This window comes from Kryptolebias marmoratus, unplaced genomic scaffold (genome assembly GCF_001649575.2).
Source record: "Kryptolebias marmoratus isolate JLee-2015 unplaced genomic scaffold, ASM164957v2 Scaffold33, whole genome shotgun sequence".
Lineage (NCBI taxonomy): Eukaryota > Metazoa > Chordata > Actinopteri > Cyprinodontiformes > Rivulidae > Kryptolebias > Kryptolebias marmoratus.
The window spans coordinates 29,365-47,308 of NW_023665767.1; the positions used below are offsets into that span (position 1 = coordinate 29,365).

General features: G+C 38.9%; 1 protein-coding gene across 1 annotated transcript in view; it reads right to left on the minus strand.

Moving 5' to 3' along the window:
* Positions 1-839: 839 nt before the first annotated feature.
* Positions 840-17,944, minus strand: part of atoh8 (atonal bHLH transcription factor 8) — a 20,113-nt gene continuing 3,008 nt past the window's right edge. Inside the window, exons 2-4 of the mRNA XM_017440878.3 lie at positions 17,334-17,489; positions 16,094-16,285; positions 840-2,453 (exon numbers count right to left, since the gene is read on the minus strand). Coding sequence (XP_017296367.1) covers positions 2,448-2,453; positions 16,094-16,285; positions 17,334-17,489 — 354 coding nt within the window. The 3' untranslated portion in view covers positions 840-2,447. The remainder of the gene's footprint in view (positions 2,454-16,093; positions 16,286-17,333; positions 17,490-17,944) is intronic.

A 17,944-nucleotide genomic window follows, 5' to 3' on the forward strand; every position in this document is an offset into this window, starting at 1 on the left:
AACCTTTCTTCTTTCATTTTACCTCTTCCTATCCCAGTACCAACCTGTGTCCACTTTTTAAAATCCACATCATCCTTGTCTCTTACCTGAATCTCCATCCAAACCATTCACATACCAGTTTATGCCAAATGCCACCACTTCCCTTCTTCTTCTGTGGCGATTTGTTTGTTTGTTTTTTAGATTCCTTCCTGAGAAGACCTGTCTTTCGAACATCCACTCGCTGCACTTCCCATCTTCAGGTTGTATCTCCAAACAGCACAGTGTCTACTTTTCACCCTTTAAATAGGCAGACTGACTGATTACAAGTTTGAATTAAATTCAATTCACTTTATTTATATAGAGGCAAGTCACAACAAGAGTCGTCTCGGGGCACTGTACAAAAACATTCACATACATTATAAAAAGCCAATTAGTAAAAAATATCTATCTAAGAACCACTGGCTGATTTTTAATTAAAATTAATTTGCTTGTACATCTACAACTGATTAACTTTTAAATTCATCCCAATTCTAGGTGGTCACCACAGCTAATCAACCTTAGCCAACACAAAAAGGCCTAAGTCAATTTTACAGATATTGAGCTAAAATATGATGTCATCAAGCTTGTTGTAGCTTCTTGCTTGTCATTTGTAGGCAAGAAGTTGTGTTTCTGCAGTTAAGATTTTTTTTTTAAAAGTGACTGCTACTGTACCTAATGCACATTATTGTCTATACTAGGAGCAAAACTCTGTGTGTGTGTGTGTGTGTGTTACAGGTGAGGGGGGGTTCTAAAGAAAGGAGCATATGTGAAAAATTTTAGAAAGTTGTACTGTTTATTTTGTGGAATAAAAAAAACTACAATTATGCAATTCCTTGTTTATTTTAATTTTTTACTTGAAATTTACTAACAAAAGTGTGTGCTTCTTTTTAATTACAGAAGCTCTTTTAGTTTGCACCAACAATACCATCATAATACCATCACCATCATAATTTTTACGTCAGCATTTCAGAGTTGCAAGTCGAAAAAAAATAAACTGGAATGCCCCCAGAATCTGAATTACAACTCGAAAAGTTGAATATTTATAACCACCCTGACCTGAAAACCCAACATGACTTAGTAGCGCATAAATAGTTGTTATAGCTGCAGGAATAAACTTTTTATTTTAATTTCTGTTGATTTGTATCTCTGTACATCAGCCACACAGAGTACTGTCTAACCACTATCAATAAACATGTTGTGTTTGAATGCTTAGAAAGCAAAGAAATACATTGTTATCTACTTGTATTACTAATAGTAGTTAGCTTGCAAACCCTACTGGTTTTCTGACTTCCAACAGGAACACTGTAAATGTCATTCCCAGATCCAACTTCTGAAATAAACAAAATAAATGGAACGCAGCAATAAACTTGACTTGAGTTCACTTCAGACTGGAGTGACAGTGGAGCAGTGGTTAGCCCAGTTGCCTTACAGAAAAGAAGGGATGTTTGACACTGAGATTCTAAACCTAGTTTCACTCTATTGAAGCAGACTTGTTTCAAACACTGTCAAGGCTTGTATCAAATCTCTGTGATTACATGACTTATGACGTTTGAGGTTTCATACGTCTCAATGAAACAATGTAGTGATGTGACTGATTCAAATCTTTGGGGCTGTTTCCTTCATTATAAGAACATGTAAAATGCTTGGTGCTCCCTCCCTGGTTCATAGCATGTGAACACTGATTCTCAGAATGAAAACCCCACTACTTACAACTGACTTTATAGCTTTTGTTTTGAAACTGGAATTAACAAGATGTGTGAATCATTTGGATGTTTGTGGCTGCTGTAATTGCAGCTGACCACTAGATGTCACTGGTAGGGTCTGTCTTTGAGGCTTTGAAGCTTCAACTCTTTTTTTCAGTACTATCAGAAGGAAGCCTTGAAAGCCTCACAAGGCTGCCCATGTCTACCTTACAGCAAGAATGTCCACCAATTTGAATCTCATTTGGGACCTGCCTGTATGGAGTTAGTGTGTTCTCTTGTGCATGTGTGGGTTCTCCCCATGGACTTCAGCTTCATTCCATAGTGCAAAAAACATGTATGTTGGGTTATTCTGGCTATGTAATGGGCTGGTGGACCCTTCTCTGGCCTGTTGACTACTGAGATAGGCACAAGCTCCCCACAACCCTAAAAAGGTTTTAGCAGGCACAGAAAAAAGAGTGACTGTGAATAAGTAGTTTGTTTTTTGTCCTGGCTTGGCATTCATTAAAAACAACAACAACAAAACAATTAAGCCAGATTGCTCTGACAAAGCTTGGTAAAATCCAGCTTTCTTTTATCTTGGTTTTCCAAATTTTACTTTTGCAGAATAGCCCTTGGGTCATCTTGAGTCAAGTTCTTCCATCTGTCATCATCTTTTTCTTTAAAGTGTTTTTCATCTTGTCAGTTGTCCTCCCAATACTCCTTCCACTGCTGTCACTGTCATGAACTTCATTCCTGAAAACCAAACACAGACAAGTTAGACTGAATTAACAGCACAAATGAAAAATTAGAAAATAACTGTAGGCTAAGTTAATAGTTCATGGTCTGAACATTTTAACAGGGCATGTCTTAGGATTTTACATTCAGACTGTCCACAGTACACCTTCTGAACAGTATTACTGGAATGCAGTGTCCACAAACATTTTCAGTGAGTAATGTGAAGGTAATTGCAAAAATTAATGTAGCAAAATCTCCTTCTCTACTCAGTGGAAATCTCATATGTTTAAGAAGAGAAAATAGAGAATTGAATGATACTTTATTAATCCCCTGAGGGATATTTGTTTGTCACAGCAACAGACGAGTTTAGAATTTACAGCATTAATAACAAAGAAAAAGCTAACATTGAGTGGAAATTAAGACAAAGGTAGGGTAATGTTGGCAGAATAGATAATAATAATAATAATTTGCATATTTACAGTAGTACTGTAAATGATGGCTGAGTATTCTGTACATAGTAACTATTTACAGTAGTTATGTGCAGGTATAAGTTTACTGGTGTTCATCTGGTAGACAGAGATGAGCTGTTATAAATTGAAATTGCAAATTTTTGCAGGAATGAGTTCCTGTCATGTTCTCTGTGGCAGCAGAGCTAAGTGAGTCCGTTGAAAAAAAAGCGCTACTGCCTTTGTAGGGTGTCATGAATGAAATGGAACGATTGTCCATGATGGAGAGCTGTTTGTTCAATGATCTCATGTCCCTCACTGACTGAAATGTTATCAAGTTCTGCCTGATGATTTTTCCAGCTTTTTAAATTATTTTATTGAGCCTGCTGGCTTCCCTGGCACTGATGCTGCACCCCCAGCAGATTACGGCACAGTAGATGTACCTGCAACCAGACTGATAAAAAAATCTCCAGCATCTGACTGCACACATTAAAAGAGCTGAGCTTCCTTGAAAGATAGTATGCTCATCCTCTTCTTGTACACAGCATCAGTGCTGGTGCTCCAGTCTAGCTAAGTATTTGTATCAGCCCACAACATCTACTGCCTCCTCCAGCATGGGAGGGAAGGTTGTGGGTTTTTTCCTCCTGAAGTCGACTACAATCTCTTTTGTTTTGTCCACGCTCAGGCTCAGATGATTACTGTGACTCTACAAGGTTGTCCACCAGTTCCCTGTACTCCGAGTCCTGTCTATCTCAATCACACCCCATAACCACAGAGTCATCAGAAAACTTCTGAAGGTGGTATGACTGAGTTGTACTGAGAGCCTGAGGTGTAGAGGTGAACAGGAACAGAGACAGGACTGTCCCCTGTGGTGCTCCTGTGTTACTGATCGCCACATTAGACAGGGTCCTCTCAGATACTCAAACTGAGATCTGCAGCACCAAACTGCTTGCAACTCAGTAAAGAAGGCTTGATGCTGTTGAAGGTTGTAGAGCCTTCACCACCATCCAGGTGTACGGAGCATCCTGCAGCAGATAGATGACAGCATCCACTCCACATGGAGCTGGAAGGCAAATTACAGAAAGTCCAGAGAATTTCTCACTAGAAGTCCAACATAGGTCAGGAAGCAGCTTCTTGAAGGGTTGTGGTCAGAAAAGTTCAGCAGTTGCTGACTGACGCCCAATTTACACTACACTGTTTTTCAGTGAAACCAGGACATTTTTGTTGGGCTTCAGCTGTTTGTGTACACAAAAACTGCAATCAGATCTCTAGCTCTCTCCTTTGAGGGTTTCAGGAGGGTTAAAGGCCCTAAAGTTTCTAAAATAGCATTCTAGACTTAGCATGCAACTTAGCACTGGGTTCAGTGTCAGCTAACCTTGCTTTACTAACTCCTAAATTGTAGACTAGTACTAATTGTAGTGTAGTGTAGTTTAGATTAGTGTCCCGAATAACCCCATATCAATTCTTCTGTTATATGCTCAAAGGATCAGAAATCAGTGAAAGTGTCAGCCATCTTGCAAAATGGCGGCCCTCTTGAAATTGTGCATGGACACCTGGGGTATTTTGAAAAGAGGGTTATAGTGAGCACTGGTGCAAAATTTGGTGCTTGCATCACTAGCTGAAGAGTATTTTTACTTATCTGCTACAAAATGGGTAGAGTGGGTTGTCTTTTCAGTTCTTTCTAAAAATGATGAGGGCATTACATTACTCAAAAAACATCAAAAGTGTGATGGTTGGATGGTTAAATTAGTGTAAATGGTATAAATGATATAAATCTGGAACAAGTAGCCATTTAAAAGAGAGGGTAGACTGCATTCAGTCTGCCATCTTACTATAAACTAATCTGCCAATTGTCTATGAAATCCTGGATAGCCAACGGTTGAACAATGACATGTGGCTAAACATGTCATCGCTTGTCAGGTTGGGGAGGGAACCAGAGAAGATTACAGAGTCCAACACTGTTTTTGCAAAAGTACATTTCTATTGCGCTTCAGCCGTTTGTGTACACAACAACTGCGATCAGATTCTCAGACACCAAAGATTTTTGAACCCAGGTCTCAGAGTGGAACCTTTCACATCCTCCATTTGCATTTCAAAGGAAGTTGCAATATGTGAAATCACACATGTGCACAACAGACGGCTTCTGTCAATAGTTCTGCACATGCACGAGTAGATAACAACAGTAATAATGGCAGATAGCAGAGTGCTATTTGTTACTCACCCTTTTCAACATTTTCAGCAACCCAACCTCACTGTAAGTCTAAACAAACCTCTGTTTATTCACCATTTTGGATCTAACTGTTTACATCCTCAAGAGACAGGTGTCTGAGTGCATGTGCGTGTAAGCGCCAACTACTGACTAAGCATGGAAACTACAGCAGGTTCAATGAGCACAGCAGTACCGTGTAACTTTTACCCAATCAACATTTGAAAATCTTTCACGTATCTAGATCGGCCTCTTGTAAACTGGGCCTAATTTAATTTAGTAATATGAAAAAGAGCTCCCTGGTACTACTGATCATGGACAGCTGCAACAGAGAAAGACGACAGGTGAAGGTATGGCAAGCAGTTTGATCGTTTCAGCTACACTTTGAAAAGTACTGTGACAAGTCATTAGTAGATTTGTACAATATTCCTGATATAAAGCATCATTATATCATCATATCTATTTTATGTTTTCTCATTGGTAGATGTTATTCAGTTCTGTGTTTTCTTTTTATGTTGCATGAAGTTTGGGTCAAAGTAACTGAAGAAAACACTCCTGGGTTTTTGTTTTTATTTTATTTTATTTTATTTTATTTTATGGCAATATTTTCTTAAGAGATACCTTTCTGGAATTTATTAATCTTTCTGTTTGACATGTAGCTTTTGAGTTACTATTTACACTTCAGATTGGATAAAAAAATACAGTAAAGTATGCCTTTTTGCAATGTTTTTGCCCTTGTATATGTGCACATTTTTTGTTTGTACCTTAGTTAACTATTTAATGAATGACTGAACAGATTTTAATGAAACTTTCAAAAAGTGATCATTCAGTACTACTGATTAAGTTTTGTCAGTCAGCCCAGTTTAATAACAACCACAGCAAAGTCTTCTTAGCCAACACAGATATGGCTATATCGCAAATAATTTTACAGATATTAAGCTAAAATTTGATGTGTTGCTAATGAAGCATAATGCCAAAAACAAACTTTAAGCACTAAAAGATCACGTGAGATCTCGCAATATTGCATGAGATTGTGCATGTCATTTACAAGGTTTGGCCAAAATGACTACAACTCTGTTCCTTTAAAACTCTGACATGGGTGATATGCTTTTTTTCAAGGAATGCTAGACTTACTTTAAAATTGCATTACCAGCTTCTTACAGCTTCTTGTGTTTACATTTACCAAAACAAAACATTAGAGAAGTAAAGCTAAGACTTAAATGAGCCTATATGAGACCACAAAACATAATAATAATATATTTTTAAATGCAATATAGACAAGAGGAGAAACAACTCAATAAGGATTACATTAAAAAGAGGATCACAATATTCAGTGTGGTTCTGACAAACAGTAATAACTGCTAAAATTTATCAAACCAGCGACCTTTTTGTTGTGGCACTGCCAAACAGTTTTTACTATTCATTCTTCCTAAAGATTTTTTCAGATGTTGACAGATGTATGAACACTTCTGTAAACATTTTAAAAAATTTAAATTACACTGATCATCAATAAATCAGGATAGCAGTTTACTACCAATCATCAACTTTTGTCAAGATGGATAGTAAATGCAGCACTGGGCAGCAGAACACAGCTCCAGAGCAGGTAATGGGTTCAGTTTTAATAAAAAGCTCACTTATTCCCAGATATAAATACAAGAACTGCAGTAGGTAGATTGAGTAAATTTGAGCAAAATAAGTCTGGACTGTTGCATGTTTCACATGACAAACGCATTTTCTGTTATCCGGCTCTTATTCTCAAGATAAAGAGTAGATTTTCCAACTAACTGTGCACAGACTCAGTGACTCTGAGAAAATGACTTACACACATATTTTACCCCCACTCACCCTTCTATTTTTCCACCAGCTGCCGCTGTCTGACAGACTGAGGATAACAGTGTTTTTTTTCTGTCTGTATATCAAAGTACATTAAAGCCGATGGCTTGAAGCAGCAGAGTGGAGGAATATGTTGGAGCAACTGCTGGGGAATGTGCCAAGTGTGTGCGTGCAGAAAAGAATGTGTGTGTGCGGGTTTGCCGGTGTGTGTGGTTTCTGTTCGCGTGCCTTCTCACTGCCCTCTGCCCTTCGTGGCGCCAGCTCCACTTCCCCTCTACTCTAAACATCTGGCGTCTAAGACTTTCTGAACACACACATAGACAGACAGCACACAGTGAGAAACAGCCAGCTAGCGGAGAAAACAATGAGCTACTTTAGATCTAAAGAGCAACATGTGTGCTACGGATGGACAAGGGAACTGCACATTATGTTTGTGCCTGTTAAAGAAAAATGCTTTTATGTGAAACTACTGACTTTTAGAATCATACCGTGGTTCATGTGTTTTAAGCAGGGGTTTTCAAACTTTATATTCAAAGGTCCAAATCTGAGTTCTTCACAAAGTCAAAGGTCATAGGCAAATCCCTTTTTATAGTTTGAATGCTGAGTAAGCTTTCACTAAAATATTTTGCTATTTATAGTTTTTTCCATAGGTTTTTTGTAATCAGTATTCCTTCGCACACCTTGTGCTTCTGTATTTTAATCATACATATATCTAAATGTTCAGCTCAATTGGGAATAGTCTGCTATGACTTTTAGTGTTCTTAACTTTAGTACTTTTTGAGTTATTTATCTTTATTTACAAACATATTCTCCATAGGAGAACATTAATATGTCAATTTCTTGAAAACATTGTTTTCTAAAATCTATTTCAACTACTTGCTTGTTTTGTCTTCTTGTTATCTTTTTTGCTTTTAGCTACTGTGTTGCTAATTTTAGCTTTTAGTTACTGTGTTGCTGATTTTAGTCTTGGTTCTGGTTGTTTAAACTTTACCAATTCAGTCAACAATTAATTTTTAACAAAACTGAAACAAATTAATTCAGCACTCATTTTTTCCAGCTAATTTCTTTGCCTCAGTCACGTGCTCTGATTCGCACATTAAGCATACAGACACAGGCTCACTCCCTCCTTTGCTCAACCTTTTGCACGCTCTCTCTGTGCGCACTAGTTAACATACAGTTCATTGCATCGTGCCAGTGCATTCCAGTGCAATACAATATAACATGTGAGCTGGGTCCAGAATAACTAGCTGTTCAGTTTGGATATGGACCAGAGTTCAAACTTTGAGAAGCCCTGGTTTAAATAGTATTTGGTGTGTTGGCTTAAAATTCTACAACAGAGTATAGTATTTACATAACTGGATTAAAAATATCTGAAATGGCAAGACCACTTCATTTTCTGAGCACACAAAAATGCAGGGCCCCTTCATGGGAAATCTTTGTCTTTAAAAATAAAAAACAGGCAAACTTATCTCTGCAATCAAAACTAACTAGGATAATCCTTTGTGCTCTATTTAGGGATCCATCTTGTGGCAGCCAAATTGTCATTGTCACTAAAGTTGTACTTAGTGAGCTACACAAGATTAATGTAGTAAGCTATCCTCACAATGAGGTAACTAATTAGTTCAAACTTGCAGCAAAGAATTTTGCCAGGAGGCTATTCCCTGCATCTCATTATTAAGAGTTTTGACAATGTGATCACAAGCTCAAAATAAAAATAAAAGACTTGTATAAAACAGTGTTTATTCCATCATGGCTTCACCTGATGACACTGAAGTTAGTATCCAACTTGAAACTTCTTAATTGGCAGTCAGGTTGACTGCTTTTATGTCATTTGGACTATTCTTCCCATTTCAACCATTTTAAAGAATCTTTATTCAGGGTTGGTCAATCTAGTCAATATTTGACAAGTATACATATTTTATGTTATGAACTACAGCTGATCTGAGATGGTCTAGATTCCAAAAAGAGTGAAAATGCTTGAACGGGAAGCTGTGACTCAGATGCCAACTTTAGTATGGTCTTGACCTGTATTCTGATATAGCTTTAGGTTAGCACCTGTTGTTTGTAGCAGGACACCAAAGTCCCAGACCAAAAATTGTAGGTACCTGAAAAGCACATTAAATTTTAACCTAAATAAAAAAACTGACTCAAAAAATTACAAATGATACCTGTACTTTTGTCCAAAAAGTGGTACATGTACATTACCTGAAAATGGAGCACAGAAAGCTAAGGAGAGAGTTGCATCAGGAGCTAAGAAATACAATTATTGACCAGCATGTTAAAGGTAAAGGCAGGACCATCTCCAAGCAACTTAATGTTCCTGTGAATACAGCTGCACAGATTATTCAGAAGCTTAAGGTCCACACGACTGAAGCCAGCTTCCCTAGCTGCAAGAGGAAAACTGATGTCATATTGAAGAAGTGGATAATACAAATGGTAACCAAAAACACAGAACAACTTCCAAAGAGATAAGAGATGAACACCAAGGTCAAGGATTATCAGTGTCAGATGGCACCATTAATTACTGTTTGAGCCAAAGTGGACTTAATGGAAGATGACCACTGTTGCCTATGTGCTGCTCAGGAAAGGAGACTGCAATGGAGTGAAGATTAAATGCAATCTGCTGGCTTACTTAGATAGATAAATTTTACTCATTGGGTCTTTATAATGTATGTGCATGTTTTTGTACAGTTCCCTGAGTTGACTTTTGTTGTAACTTGGCGCTATACAAATAAACTGAACTTAATTAAATTGACCAAGGACGACACCAAATCATTAAAGAATGAGACTATAGTTTGCCAAAATGCATATTGCCAAGCCACAAAACTGGAGCTTTTCTGCAACAAGTCCCATCAGCTCAATGTTCGCAGACCCAAAAATGAAACAGAAAAAGAAAAGAACCCTGTACCTACAGTGAAACATGGAGGAGACTTGGTTCTGTTCTGGGTCTGCTTTGCTGCATCTGACACAGACTATTTTGAATCTTTTCAGGTCCAATGAAATCTCAAATCTGAAAGCTTAGTCCCAAACACACAGCTAAAAACACCCAAGAATGACTCAGAACAAAACATTAGACCATTCTGAAGTGACCTTCTGAGCCCTGATCTAAACCCTGTTAATCATCTGTGGAACGAGCTGAAACATCTGGAGAAGGAATCCTTTAAACCCGAGACAGCTGGAGCAGTTTGCTCATGAGAAGTGAGCAACAGGTATCTGCTGTGAGATACAAAAATCTTATTGAGAGTTACAGAAATCAGCTGACTGTAGTGATTGCCTCAAAAGATTGGGTAACAACTATTCTTTTGATCAAGGCCAGTCTCATCACTTTTTTTTTTTTTAAACAACAACAATGACTGATTTTCATTACCGTATTTTCCGCACAATAGGGCGCACTGGATTATAAGACACACTGTCAATAAATGGTTCATTTTCAAACTTTTGTCATATATAAAGTGCATCGGACTATAAGCTGCATCTTCTTGCACCTCCTAGTATTTGTAACTTGGCATGGACCGCAAGCGCTACGCTCCATTCAAAATGAATGATTTAGCTGCTCTAGCAGAGCTGGTTTGCCTGTATCAGCATTTAAAGGGTTTCCCCCAGAAAAGAGGCTAAGCCCCAGTGGTAGGTGGCTGTTTGCCGGCTGATCCCCAGCCGACTGTGATTTAGTAAAAAAAAAATGATTAAAGTTGACAGGAAAGTTGAAAATATGGTTATTTATTATTTGATATTGTAACATAGTATCTTTTTTCATTGTATTTCTGTTTAAAAAAGTATTTCAAAAGTGCCTTTTTGTAAAACTAATTGATTGCACCTAATTGAAATCCTAATTTAAGTCACATTTACAAATATATTAAAATAATATGAATGAAAAAGTGCAAACAAATCACCAACACACGTCTCACTTCCAGGCTAATGAATAAGAACAGACAACTCTGAAAATTAGAGAGATGCTGTACTGTACTGTGCATATCTAATGCTGAATAGCCTCATTTTACTGTTAAACAAGGATAATATTTTTACTAAGCACAAAACATGCTTACCATATTTGGTCTTGTAAAGCCACCCGCTGAATTTCGGCTCAACTAACCATTTGTGGTTAAACCTGCTCGTTAGATGTTTATTGCTGTGGATCCTACAACCTGCTAACTCCAGGTAGCTGAAGGTGTCTCGGCCTCAGGGCTCATTAGAGTCACGCGGGGCTCCGGGAACAGCGCACGGACCTGAGTGCGCGGTGGAGGCGTTTATACTTGGCACTTACATCTGTGCAGTATTCTCCGAAAAGACGGGGCAGTACTCTACATAACCAGTAGATATACGGTAAAAAAGAGAGAGCAGATGGTTGTCACATCAAATATGGTTGCATGTATTCAGGAGGAAAAGCTGTTGTGGTTTCTGGCTGTGATACAGAGAGGATGTTTAAACTTAAAGCATTCAGTTTGACTTTAATTGATTTATTTGCTTTAGTTGTGATTCGCCCATCATAGGACTAATATTTCTATAAACACTCCTTTTTATCGGCTGGAGCAGTAATCTCCTGTGAGTTTTGAGCCGTTTGATTATCTTTGTGATCTCTCACAGAGGGATCATATAAATGCTGATACAGGTGAACTAGCTCCGCTAGAGCAGAGAAATCCCCCATTTTGAATGGAGCACGGCGTGCACAGTCCCCTCCAATTTACAAAAGGAGCACAATGAGACGCCGCGCGGGACCTTCACACAGTGGGGGCAGCGCGATTGCGTCACTGTTGGTGCGATCGGTGAGGTAGATAAAGGTAGCGGCCCGCCAGGCTTATAAAACACTGGGGGAAACCCTGGCATTTATAGGATTCCTCTATGAGAGATCACAAAGATAACCAATCGGTTCAAAACCTTTGGAAGAACACTGCACCTACTAAAACATTATGCACATACTAAAACATTATGACTTCCTACATACAGTGGGGAGAAAAAAGTAATTAGTCAGTCACCAATTGTGCAAGTTCTCCCACTTAAAAAGATGAGAGAGACCTGTAATTGACATCATAGGTAGACCTCAACTATGAGAGACAAAATGTGAAAAAAAAATTCAGAAAGTCACATTGTCTGAATTTCAAAGAATTTATTTGCAGATAAGGGTGGAAATTGGTCAATAACAAAAGTTCATCTCAATACTTTGTAATATATCCTTTGTTGGTAATGACAGAGGTCAAATGGTTTCTGTAAGTCTTCACCGTTGCTGGAATGTTGGCCCATTCCTCCAAGCAGATCTTCTCTAAAGCAGTGATGTTCTGGGGCTGGCGGCGGGTACCACAGACTTTCAACTCCCTCTAAAGGTTTTCGATGGGGTTTAAATCTGAAGACTGGCTAGGCCACTCCAGGACCTTGAAATGTTTCTTACGAAGCCACGCCTTTGTTGCCCTGGCAGTGTGCTTGGGATCATTGTCATGCTGAAAGACCCAGCCACGTTTCATCTTCAATGCCCTTGCTGATGGAAGGAAGTTTGCACTCAAAATCTCACAATACATGGCCCCATTCATTTTTTCATGTACATGGACCAGTCGTCCTGGTCCCTTTGCAGAGAAACAGCCCCGAAGCATGATGTTGCCACCCCCATGCTTCACAGTTGGTATGGTGTTCTTTGGATGCAACTCAGCATTCACTCTCCTCCAAACACGACGAGTTGTGTTTATACCAAACAGGTCTATTTTGGTTTCATCTGACCATATGACATTCTCCCAATACTCTTCTGGAACATCAACATGCTCTGTAGCAAATTTCAGACGTGCCCGGATATGTACTGGCTCAAGCAGGGGGACACGTCTGGCACTGCAGGATTTGAGTCCCTGGTGGTGTATTGTGTTACTGACGGTAGCCTTTGTAACTTTGATCCTAGCTTTCTGCAGGTCATTCACTAGGTCCCCCCTTGTGGTTCTGGGATTTTTGCTCACCATTCTTGTGATCATTCTGACCCCACGGGCTGAGATCTTGCATGGAGCTCCTGATCAAGGGAAATTAGCAGTGGTCCTGTAGGTCTTCCATTTTCTGATTATCGCTCCCACAGTAGATTTCTTCACACCAAGCTGCTTGCCTATTGCAGATTCAGTCTTCCCAGCCTGGTGCAGGTCTACAATTCTGTTTCTGGTGTCCTTCGACAGCTCTTTGGTCTTCACCAAAGTGGAACTTGGAGTGTGACTGTTTGAGGTTGTGGGCAGGTGTCTTTTATACTGTTAAAGAGTTCATACAGGTGCCATTGATACAGGTAATGAGTGGAGGACAGAGGAGCCTCTTAAGGAAGAAGTTACAGGTCTGTAACAGCCAGAAATCTTCCTTGTTTGAAGGTGACCAAATACTTATTTTCCACCCTAATTTGCAAATAAATTCTTTAAAATTCAGACAATGGGATTTTTTTTAAATTTTTTCTCATTTTATCTCTCATAGTTGAGGTCTACCTATGATGTCAATTACAGAGCTTTCTCATCTTTTCAAGTGGGAGAACTTGCACAATTGGTGACTGACTAATTACTTTTTTTACCCACTGTATATAAAGGTGCTCCGGATTTTAAGGCGCACTGTCATTTTTTTGAGAAAATTGAAGGCTTTTAAGTGTGCCCTATAGTCCAGAAAATACAGTAGTTAATTTTGGTATTTAGTTCTTCCACACCAAACCCGCTCATCCATCTCATTATGGACCTTGCTTTGTGCACTAGTTCTCAGTCATGTTGGAACAAAAAGGGGTCATCCCCAAACTGTTCCCACTAGGTTAGGAGCATAAAATTGTCCTAAATGTCTTGGTGTGCTGAAGAATTAAGAATTCTTAAAAATTAAGAGTTCCTTTCACCGGAAGTAAGGTGCCATACCCAATTCCTGAAAAACAACCCCCCACCATAAACCCCATAGATTTTCACCAAACTTTACATTTGGCACAGTCAGACAAGCACCATTCTCCTGGTAACCACCAAACCCAGACTTTTCTCACAGTACTGTGTAATTAGTTATAAGTTTGTTTAGTTGCAGAAAAGCGCTCGGACTGCTGTGTTGTCATTTCACTTCAAATACTCCGCTTCCAGATACCGGTTGTTGGTTGTAGTGCAATCAAGAAATTTGGACAGTTTTGAAGAGAAATTGGTCGAGTTACATTATGTATATTGTCAGAGGTATTCACACACCCATCCAAATCATTCAATTCAGGTGTTCCAATTACTTCCATTGCCACAGGTGAATACAAATCGCATACTTATGTATGCAGACTGCTTCTACAAACATTTGTGAAAGAATGAGTCGCTCTCAGGAGCTCAGTGAATTCCAGCATTGTACCGTGTGTGGTGATTTGGCTTTTTCTGTGTTTGTTTTTGTTTTATTTTTATTTACGTTCTCTGGTTTGTGTTTTGGTTTTGTTTCCTATTTTTAGTTATCTGGTTTTTGTTTTCTTCTTGGTTCATTTGGGTTCAGTCTTCCTATGTTTGTGTTTTTCATTTCACTCTTCCCCAGTCACCCTCTTTCAGTTCTTCTGCCACGCCCATCTCCACCTGCCTGTGATTGTTCCCATACACCTGAGTCCACTTACCATAATCATCCTCTGTACTTTAAAACCCGGTCATTTCTCTCCATTCCCCGCTGGTCCATTGATGTTTGTTGCTGTTAGTTTGTTTGTTGTAGTTGCCTGTTGCATGTTTCTGTCCTGTTCCTGGTTCCATTCTTGCTCCGTTCTATTGTGTTCATCTTCTTCTTAGTTTTGATTTAGTTTATGTTTCTATTTGTTTGCTGCCCCGTCAGCTTTTGTTTTGGTTTGTTCTTTAGTAAAATAAATTAGTTTCTTTTAAAATGAGTCTTCGCACTGGGTTTGTCTCCGTCATCTCCACCCAACATGACACCGTGATAGGATGCCACCTGTGCAATAAGCCCAGTTAAAAAATTTCCTTGCTACTAAATAATAACATATAAGCTATTAGTGATATTATAACAAAGTGGAAGTGATTGGGAATGACAGCAACTCTGCCACAAAGAGGTAGGCTACATAAAATCTCAGAGGATGCTGAACTGAATGAAAATGCACAGAGGTCACCAACACTCTGCTGAGTCAATAGCTACAGACCTCCAAATCATATGGCCTTCAGATTAGCTCAAGAACAGTGTGTAGCGCTTCATGAAATGGGGTTCCATGGCTGAACAGCTGCATCCAAGCCTTACATCACCAAGTGCAATGCAAAATTTTGGATGCAGTGGTGTATAGGGTCCAGCATACTCCATAGGAAGTCAAGAAGTGAGTTCGTAGTCACGTTATTATGAGACGTTCATTTTCACACACATTTCATAGTCCAGGAGCACACAGAGTAGAATTTCCTGGAAAAACCTTCCTGCTGCAGGACACATCATACCCAAAGCATACATAGATGTGGTTATCCAACAAAAGTAAACACAGCAACATCAAGCTTGACAGAGATGTAAGATAATAAGTTCACAAGGAGGAGGTGAACATGTTCTTTGATGAGCAGGTGGAGGAAGATCTGTTACTGCTTTACTAAGCATATTTTCTGGTGGACACAGTTGCAAAACACCGGTCATCATGTCGGTGCTCATCTCACGGTGATTCACAAGGATGTCCAGCCACTGTAGTGTGGTGTACAGAGCTAGCGCAGATTTCTTCCTGCTGGAGTCACCACTCTGTCCCTGCATCCTCCAATTGGCATTCATAAATCTATCATAGAAAGCCACGCTTTTCAGCAGATGGACTCCTCCATGCACAATGTTTGCGCTATCCCCTTCCACAATTTTTTTGCCATTTTTGCCAAAGTATAAAGTTTGAATATATACATATATATTGAGAGAGAGAGAGAAAGAAAGGCAGAGATGGATCAAGGATAAAGATTGAGGACCAATTGAATTTAGCAGATGGCCAGTCTGGTCCAAGATGTGACAACACTCATGAACAAACCCCTAAACAATCAGCACAAAATTACACAAAAAACACCTAACTCTGTGGAAGAAACTAAGTCAAGTGGTCCAACACTACAGTTATAAAATTCTTATCTATGCAGAAATTTCTAAGACTGGCCGCCCTTGAGTTGGTTCAACAAATGTCTTTCACTTTCTTTCTTGCATTCACATCTATAAACAAAGACTTATGTAATTTAGCATTTTAAGTAACTTGATATTTATTTACTTTTATAAATTTCTTTTTAGGTTTGCCTTACCTTCCTCTTTTTGCACCTGCCCTCAGCCTGCAGGGTCCGGGTACACTGTTCCACACACTGAGAGAAGTTCACAGTGCTGTGATCTGAACTGTAGTCAAGCTCAGCTAATTGTGCCAGAGACAGAATATAGTTACAGGCTATACGTAATATAGCCAGCTTGGAGAGCTTCTGCCCATAGGAGTAGCATGGCACCTAAAGAGAAAAATACAACAGCTTATGTACAGGATACCGGTACAGGTGTGCGTGCGTGCATATATATATATATATATATATATATATATATATATATATATATATATATATATATATATATATATATAAATAATTCTCCTCCTCCTACAACAATACAACAATAGGAAAAACCTCTTCAGCAGACTCTTGACTCTTGACATTGCAGATGTACTGGAGCCGATGCCTCATGTAGAGAAAGCACAACTTAGTCTGCTTGTGTTTTTAGGCAAACATACTGATAGGTTTATGAGCTTAGTGCCTATCTTCAAAAACACAACAATTTAAATTTTATCCTGTTTTTAGATTCCAAGTTATTCAGAAAACATCCAGGACGACAGACCACACCAATAATAATAATAATAACAATGAAAAAAGATGGTCTAATTCTGTTTGTTTTAATTTTAAAAGTGTACTCCAATAGATTAAATTATCAATGCTGGTGCAGCTGCCATTGAGGGAGCAAAGCAGTAATGAAACTTGCAGAGATAGGTACAAAGTGGCCAGTGGCAGACAATTTCTTTTCATACAAAAAAGGGAATGAATTGAAAAAATTAAAAAGTGGATAAATACGATTCGGAAGAGGTACAAATTGACCTGGAGCCATTTGTTGAATATATCACTAACACTGATACCAGCCCATTGTATCACAAAAACTGTCAACATCCACAGCTATAGATCCACTAAACCAAGTTGTTACTGCTCTTAAAACAAATAACCATAAAGACATTTTTAAATTAATTGCAAGTATCACTCACCTGACAGTAAGGCAACAAGTTACAAGTAGATCTTAGATAAGAGTTAAAAAATAAGGACAATGAAGGGAAGTGGAGGTCCCAAGCCTATGGTTTGCCTTGGGCCCTAAAATGACTACATCTGCCCCTGATTTCTGCTACTACATGCCTTTTGTGTGTGCATTACAAAATGAGAAACATATTTCTGTTCTACATGGGAAAATGAGTAGATCTTTTTAGTGTATTTCTTCAGTTTGGATGTGGGTTGAGATTCTGACCTGTTTTCTCAATGCCTCGAATGCTGCACTGATGGTGTGGACACGGGTTCTCTCCCTGGCATTAGCTAGAAGCCTCCTAGTCTGCTGGATGGCTTTGACCTCTGGAAGATGACCTCGTGTATGAGAACTAACACCAATCCGCTTCCTGGGAGACTCCTAAAAGCAGAAGGCCAAAAGGTTCATTTCACAGTACCATTTGAAGTCTGTCAATAGATAGAATTAGATTCATTTTATCTACACATGTTAGACCCTGATAGATCTGACAATGAGGACATCTTCAATTATATGGCTCAGATTGTGCATGAAATAAATTTTATCCCACCATTTTCATTTTTGAGTTGTTTTAGCGTAAATTTGCTTTTGTATGTGTCATGAGCGGGGTGGAAGGAGGCGAACCCTGAGCGCAGACTCATGGTGATAAAAAAAAAACCTAATTTATTTAGAAATAAAAGGCAAACCCAAAACAAAGGCTGACGTGGCAGCAAAACCTAAACTAAATGCAAAAACATTTACTAACTAAACAAAACCTGAACAGACCTGAAACCAGAGATGAATCAAAGGGAGACGACGAGGCACGAGCAAAAAGGGACAGCACATCAGGGAGACAAGAG